The sequence below is a fragment of the Orycteropus afer genome, unplaced genomic scaffold (genome assembly GCF_000298275.1).
Source record: "Orycteropus afer afer isolate SDZICR_OR568_19922 unplaced genomic scaffold, OryAfe1.0 scaffold00017, whole genome shotgun sequence".
Taxonomy (NCBI): Eukaryota; Metazoa; Chordata; class Mammalia; order Tubulidentata; family Orycteropodidae; genus Orycteropus; species Orycteropus afer.
In genome coordinates, this window is record NW_006921604.1 from 7666611 (window position 1) to 7675347 (window position 8737).

Consider the following 8737-nt stretch of genomic DNA (forward strand, 5'->3'; position numbering starts at 1 on the left):
CTTTTCAGCTTGAATTTGTCAGCTTCTACACGCTTGTGAGCCATTTATTTAAGATAAATTTCTCTCTCTCTCTCTTTCTCTCTCTATAAATATATATATACACTTTGCTGGTTTTTGTGTTTCTCTAGAGAACCCAATCCAACACACCATTTAATAGGGAAAGAACAGTCTCTTCAAAGTTGGAGCTGAGATAACTGGATTTCCACATGCAAAAGCACAAAGTTGGACCCTTACTTCTGACCATATATAAAAATTAACTCAAAATGAATTGATGGTCAAAATATAAGAACTAAAACCATAAAATTATTAGAAGATAATATATGGGTAAGTCTTCAGGGCATTGTTTTAGGCAATGGATTCTTCCATTTGATGCCAAAGGCATGAGCAACAAAAGAAAAAACAGACAAATTAGATTTCATCGAATTAAAAACTTCCAAAGGACATTATCAAGAAAGTGAAAAGAAAACCTACAGAATCAGTGATAATATTTGGTAACTACATATCCTGAGCAGAATTTAATATATAAAATGACTTATTAAATTAAAAAATGGGCAGAGGACTTGAATAAATATTTCTCTGAAGATACTAAAAATGGCTATTAAGCATGTACAAAGATACTCAACATCATCAGTCGTCGTTGTTAGGTGCTGCCAAGTTTTCTTTGACTCATAGCAACCCTATGTACAAGAGAATGAAACACAGCCAGGTCCCGTGCCATCTTCACAATCCTTGCTATGGCTGAGTGCACTATTGCAGCCACCATGCCAATCCATTCTGTTGAGGGTATTCATTCCCCTTTTTCACTGACCCTCTACTTCACCTAGCATGATATCCTTCTTCAGGGACTGGTCCCTTCTGACAACAAGCCCAATGTAGGTGAGATGAGTCTGGCCATTCTTGCTTCTAAGGAGCCTTCCAGCTGCACTTCTTCCAGGACATATGTGATCATTAGTCATTAGGGAAATGCAAGTCTAAGCCACCATAGAGAGATAATTTCATACCCACTAGAACAGAAAATAACGGAAACACATTGGCAAGAATGTGGAGAAAATGAGTCCTTCATCTACTGTTAAGTAGTAATATAAAATGGAGCAGCTGCTATAAAAAAGTTTGGCAGTTCCTAAAAAATGGACCTACCATAAAAACTAGCAATTCCACTCCTATGTATACACCCATGAGACCTAAAAGCAGGGACTCAACCAGATCTGTGCACACCAATGCTGCAATTATTCACAACAGCCAAAAGGTAGAAACAATCCAAGTGTCCACTAACAGATGAAAGGATAAACAAAATGTGGTATATCCACACAACAGAATATTATTCATCCCTAAAAAGAAATGAAGTTCTAATACATGCTACAACATGGGTGGAACACAGAAGCACTTTATGGAGTGAAGTAAATCAGACACAAAAGGACACAAATACATGATCCCACTTACATGAAATATCTAGAACAGGCAAATGCATTGAGGTAAAAGTAGATTAGTAGTTACCAGGGGCTAAGGAAAGAGAGGAATAAGATTTACTGTTTAATATTGCAGACTTTCTGTTTGGGATGATGAAAAAGTTTTAGAAATAGATAGTAGTAATGTTTACATTAATATACAAATAGTTATGAAACACTATCTGATCTAGTGCCAGAAGATGAGCCTTAAAGTTGGAAAGCACTCAAATATGACTGGGGAAGAGCTGCCTCCTCAAAGTAGAATCAGCCTTAATAACTTGGGTGGAGTAAGGCTTTTGGTACCTCCATTTGCTGATAGGGCACGATTCAAAATGAGAAGAAACAGCTGCAAACATCCATTAATAATCAGAATGTGAAATGCACAAAGTATGAATCTAGGAAAATTGGAAGTTGTCAAAAATGAAATGGAATACATAAAGACTGATACCCTAGCCATTAGTGAGCTGAAATGGACTGGTATTGGCCATTTTGAATCAGACAAACATATAGTCTATTAGGCAAGAAATGACAAATTGAAGAGGAATGGCATTGCATTCATCCCCAAAAGAATGTTTCAAGATCTATCCTGAAGTACAATGATGACAGTAATAGGATAATATTCATACAATATTATCCTACAAGGAAGATCAGTTAATATTACTATCATTCAAATTTATGCACCAGCTACTAAACCCAAAGATAAAGAAATTGAAAATTTTTACCGACTTCTGCAGTCTGAAATTGACCTAATATGCAATCAAGATGTACTGATTATTACTGGTGATTGGAATATGAAAGGTGGAAATGAAGAACAATCATCGATTGTTGGAAAATATGGCCTTGGTGGTAGAAATGATGTCAGAGATCGCATGAAAGAATTTTGCAAGGCCAACAACCTATTCATTGCAAATATCTTTCTCAACAACACAAACTGAGGCTATACAAACGGACCTCACCAAATGGAACACACAGAAATCAGATCGACTACATCTGTGGAAAGAGGCGATGGAGAAGCTCAGTATCTTCGGTCAAAACAAGACCAGGAGTTGACTGTGGAACAGATCATCAACTGCTCATATGCAAGTTCAAGTTGAAGTGGAAGAAAATTAAAACAAGTCCATGACAACCAAAATAGAAAGTTTATTATCTCCCACCTGAATTTAGACACCATGTGAAGAAAAGATTTGACATACTGAACACCAATGACCAAAGACCACAACCAGAGTCCTGAGATGACATCAAGAACATCATACATGAAGAAAGCAAATGGCCATTAAAGAGACAAGAAAGGAGTTAAAGACCAAAATGGATGTCAGAAGAGACTCTGAAACTAGCTCTTGAACAGAGAATAGCTAAAGCAGATGGAAAAAACGATGAAATAAAAGACCTAACAGAAGATTTCAAAGGGCAGCTCGAGAGGACAAAGTAAAGTATTATAATGAAATGTGCAAAAACCTGGAGTTGGAAAACCAAAAGAGAAGAACACACTTGGCCTTTCTCAAGCTGAAAAAACTGAAGGAAAAATTCAAGCCTTGAGTTGAAATATTAAAGGATTCTATGGGCAAAATATTGACTGGTGCAGAAAGCATCAAAAGAAGATGGAAGAATATAAAGAATCACTGTACCAAAAAGAATTGGTGGATGTTCAACTATTTCAGGAAGTAGCATATGATCAAGAATCAGTGGTACTGAAGGAAGAAGTCCTAGCAGCACTGAAGGAACTGGTGAAAAATAAGGCTCTAGGAGTGATGGAATACCCATTGAGATGTTTCAACAAATGGATACAATGTTGGAGGTGCTTACTTATTTATGCCAAGAAATTTGGAAGACAGCTACCTGGCTAACTGACTGGAAGAGATTGATATTTGTGCTCATTCCAAAGAAAGTGATGCAAAAGAATGTGGAAATTATCAAACAATATCATTAATATCATAAGCAAGTAAAAAATTTTGAAGATAACTCAAAAATGGTTGCAGCAGTATATTGGCAGAGAATGTCCAGAAATGCAAATTGGATTCAGAAGAGGACACGGAATGAGGGATATCACTGCTGATGTCAGATGGATTTTGGCTGAAAATACAGAATACCAGAAAGATACTTATCTGTGTTTACTATTTATGCAAAGGCATTCAACTGTGTGGATCATAACATATTATGGATAACATTGTGAAGAATGGGAATTCCAGAACACTTAATTGTGTCTGTACACAGACCAAAACGCTGTCATTTGAACAGAATAGGTGGATACTGCATAGTTTAAAATCAGGGAACATGTACATCAGGCTTGCATCCTTTCACCATACTTAGTCAAGCTGTATGCTGAGCAAAAACTTTGAGAAGCTGGACAATATAAAGAACACAGCCATCAGGACTGGAGGAAGACTCATTCATTAACAACCTGCGATATGCAGATGACATAACCTTCCTTGCTTGCTGAAAGTGAAGATGAATTGAAGCACTTACTGATGAAGATCAAAGACTATAGTCTTCAGTATAGATTACACCTCAACATAAAGAAAATGAAAATCCTCACAACTGGACCAATAAGCAACATCATGATATATGGAGAAAATATTGAAGTTTTCAGGGAATTCATTGTACATTGATCCACAATCAACACCCAAGGAAGCAGCAGTAAAGAAATGAGATGTTGTATTACATTGGGCAAATCTGCCACAAAGACCTCTTTAAAATGTTAAGAAGCAAACATGTCACTTTGAAGACTAGGTACACCTAACTCAGGCCATATTTTCAATGGCCTTATATGCATGTGAAAGCTGGACAATGAATAAGGAAGACCAAAGAAGAAGAGTTGATGCCTTTGAATTGTGGTGTTGGTGAAAAATACTGAAAATACCATGGACTTCCAGAAGAATGAATAAATCTGTCCTGGAAGTGCAGATGGAATGCTCCTTAGAAGCAAGAATGGCCAGGCTTCGTCTCACCTACTTTGGTTATGTTGTCAGAAGGGACCATTCCCTGGAGAAGGGTATCATGTTTGGTAAAGTAGAGGGTCAGCAAAAAAGGGGAAGACCCTCAACAGGATGGATTGACAAAGTGGCTGCAATGATGGACTCGTATAGCAAGGAATGTGAGGATTGCACAAGGACCGGACAGTATTTCATTCTTTTGTACACAGAGTCGGAACTGACTCAATGGCACCTAACAACAAAAACACTTGGACAACATTGTGACTGTAATTAAAATTAATATCACTGAATTGTACACTTAAAAATGGGTAGTATGACAGATTTACATTACATATATTTTTCACTATAATTTTTTTTAACAATTGGTTTGCTCTTGTTTCAAGAATAAATACAAGACAAAATAAAATGGACTCAATTTAAAAAATCATTTTAAAAAAAAAGTTGAATTCTGAAACCTGTGAACTGGATTCCTTATCTGGGAACTCCACAGATAAGAGTTTCAGGATTTCAACTGTCAGTAAGGACAGGTACTAGAACAAGTTTTGGGCACTTGATCAGTAGTTCCTGACAAAGAGTAAAAGCAACCATATAATCCTCTAAGCTAAACCAACCAACCAACCAACCAACCAACCAAACTCATTGCCACCCAGTCTATTCCAACTCATAGTGACTCTATAGGACATAGAACTTCCCCATAGGGTTTCCTAAGACTGTAATCTTTATGGGAGCAGATCACTGGGTCTTTTCTCCTGTGGAACTGCAGGTGGGTTTAAACTACTAACCTTTCAATTAGTATCTGAGTGCTTAACCACTGTGCCACCAGGGCTCCTCTAAGCTAAATCTCTTTCAAATCTATGGTTCCCTAGTAAATCTAGGGATGAAAATAAGAAAGTTGTTGGAGGGACTAGTTATCTAATTTCCCAGGTATCTCTCATTCCCCTTTAGATACCAGGAGTAGTATTTCAAGGGATATGGATGGGCAATCTGGCCAGTGTCTTTCTTTTTATACTCTTTAAAAAGAGCTATTAAAAGATACTAAATAATCTCCTGTTACCACAGAGAATCTATTTAGTTTAAAAGGGTCTCTTTCAGTCAGAAGACTGAGTTGCAACTGCTCTGAGTTATTATTCCTCCAGGTGCCTGCAGGCAGACCACCAGTGATAACTGAAAGTATCCAGGTCAGTCCCAAAAAGGCATGACATAGTGACAAAAGAAGTCATTAGAGAGTTGCAAAGCTAATCATCTTACAAAGCAAGAGGACCTTAAGCTCAGTCAGCTCCATACATGGAAGTACAAGGGTTAAGTGCCTGGCTGCTGACTGAAAGGCTGATGGCTGGAACCAACTGAGAGGTTCCACAGGAGAAAGACCTGGTGATCTGCTTCTATAAAGATTGCAGCCTAAGAAAGCCTATGGGGCAGTTGTGCTCTGTCACATGGGGTTACTATGAGTCAGAATCCACTTGACAGCACCTAACAACAACAGTAACAAACCCCATACAGGATTGTTGTTGCTATTTGCTATGGAATGGACTCCGACTTATGGCGACCTTATGTGAGGAATTCTACACAAATTCAGAATTAAACCTGTTTTTCCACACACAGTGTTTAGACACATATATTACACTATGATTTACAATTTGCTATTCCATCTTCACCAAAGAAATGGGGCAAAAGAGAAGGGGGAAATTGTGGAAATTCCCAAGAGAAACTGAAAGTATTCCTTACTAAATATGTAAGCCTTACCTTTTCTGCTGATACGAACTGAGTCCAAGTGTTGTCTCAGTCTGTAAAAGGAAGAAAAAAATGATGAAAATACTGAAATCAAATCTGTATACAAGAGACATACAGAATATCCAAAATGTTTTATTCTAGATTCAACTTTGATCTTATAGCTACTTGGACTTCCATGTTAAACCTGCTTCCAAAATCATGTGAAATGATTCACTACAGTATATAATTCAAATGAGAGAATAATTTGCATCAAATTTTAAACACACATCGTGGTAAATATAAAGTACTGTGACTGAGTTTTAGGTCTGTCAAATCAATAAATCCTATGAGAGTTGTCCAATTTACATTAACTTTGTGAGGCTGTGTTGGGTTGAACTGTGATCTTCAAAATATATGTTGGAATACTAATCACTATAGGGTCACTAAAAGGATCTCTGGTGGTGTAGTAGTTTAAGGCATTTGGCTTCTAACTAAAAGGTCAGTGGTTCAAACCCACCAGCCACTCCTCAGAAGAAAGATGAGGCAGTCTGCTTCCATAAAGATTTATAGCCTTGGAAACCCATGGAGGTCACTGTGAGTCAGAATCAACTCAAAGGCAGTTGAGTTTTGGTTTTATAGGGTCACTAAGAGTAGGAACTGACTTGATGGTACACCAACAACAACATCCCTATGAATATAATTCCATTTATGAATAGAGTTTTTCTTTGTTAATGAGGCCTTTATCAGTACTGAGTGTGCCTTCAGTCAATCATTTATAAGACACAAGAAGAGCAGATTAGGCAGAGAATCAAGCAAGCACAGATGAGAGAAGACAGATGCCACACCACATGAAGATCATCAATGAAGTGAGAAACAGAATCTGAAAGGAGGTAACTATGTTCCCCTAGAGCTGGTGCCATGATTCAGACTTCCTAGTCTGCAAAATGGTAAGAAAATAATTCCTGTTTGTTAAAGCTACCCACCTGTGGTATTTCTGTTATGGCGGCACTAGAAAACTAAGACAGTGGTTATACATGTCTGTCACTGATTCATTTGTTACCAACTATGTGCCAAGTACAGATGTATAATACTCCCACCGCTGTGGAACTTACGATACAGTGTGGGAAGACAGTCACTGACAAACTAATAAATATGCATTTATATACTGAATATAGGATTATGAAGGTATTAAGAGGGTACTGTGAAAGAGAATAGCTGACATACCTATTATGTCAAGAGGAGACGGCCTGCCTGAAGAAAAATAACATTTAAGATGAAAAATTAAAAAAGGGACTGGAGGTGGTACAGAAAACAGCACATGCAAAAGCCTTAATACAGGTAGTCTCTGACTTATGATAGGGTTCCCTTCCCAAAACTGTTTGTTAGTTCTGATGTAAGTCTAATTATCCCTCTCTCTACTTATTTTTTTAGTTTTCATTATTGCTTGCTATACAGCAGTGTTTTGAACAGTAAATCATAACATGAACATCTCTATACATGAACATCTGAGATGGTAACATACCTGTGCTGCAGCACTGTACATTACTAACAAAAAGATATATGTAAAAAAAAATCAGATGGTCATAAGTACAGTTTATTATAACTTGAGTATGTCATAACTCTGGACTATCTACAGATTAATAACCTGCAATATGCAGATGACAACCTTGCTTGCTGAAAGTGAAGATTACCTGAAGCACTTATTGATGATGATTAAAGACTGCAGTTTGTAGTATGGATTACACTTCAACATAAAAAAAATGAAAATCCTCATAACTGGACCAATAATCAGCATCATGATAAATGGAAAGAAGACTGAAATTGTCAAAGATTTCATTTTACTTGGATCTATAATCAACACCCATGAAAACAGCAGTCAAGAAATCAGATTCTGTATTGCACTAGGCCAATCTGCTGCAAAAGACCTCTTTAAAGTGCTCAAGAGAGGGTTCTGGGAAGATGGCGGACTAGATAGAAGGACTGCACAGACCATCTTCAACAAAGAAAAGGGAAACCAATTGACACAGACACAGAAGTTAATCTTGGACCCCTGAGCCTTGAAGAGAAGGTTACAGAAGTAGACTAAACCCCAACTAGCAAAAGAATTTGCATGAAAATACCAAAAAAGGAGATATACGGAGCTGCGGTCTGGCAGGGACCTGAGCACCCCTGACGGCACAAACGACTTGGATATTCCCAAGTGGCGGTAGGACTTAAGAATTAACCTAAAAATCCCCTGCTAGCCAGGGTCCGTGCAGAGGACTGTGTACAGTGACTAGGGAACAAACTCAGGAAGGTGAAGAGAAAGGTGGGCTGAGTGGTAGACTTTTGCCGGTCCGGAGGACGCTGCCATGTTGTACGTTTAAAAAAAAAAAGCGGCTTAACTACTTTGGATGTTTAAAGAAACAGCGCTCTCACAGAATCCGGTAGTCGTAAGACTTAAGAATTAACCTAAAAACCCCCTGCTAGCCAGGGTCCGTGCGGAGGACTGTGTACAGTGGCTAGGGAACAAACTGGGGAAGGTGAAGAGAAAGGTGGGCTGAGTGGTAGACTTTTGCTGGTCCGGAGGACGCTGCCATGTTGTACGTTTAAGCGGCTTGACTATCTTGGATATTTAAAGAGACAGTGCTCTCGCAGATTTCTGGGGCTTAA

General features: G+C 38.0%; 1 protein-coding gene across 1 annotated transcript in view; it reads right to left on the reverse strand.

Annotated features, from left to right (window-relative positions):
• Positions 1 to 8737, reverse strand: part of TMEM131 (transmembrane protein 131) — a 334956-nt gene that overhangs the window by 189852 nt on the left and 136367 nt on the right. Inside the window, exon 3 of the mRNA XM_007959450.2 lies at positions 6119 to 6159. Coding sequence (XP_007957641.1) covers positions 6119 to 6159 — 41 coding nt within the window. The remainder of the gene's footprint in view (positions 1 to 6118; positions 6160 to 8737) is intronic.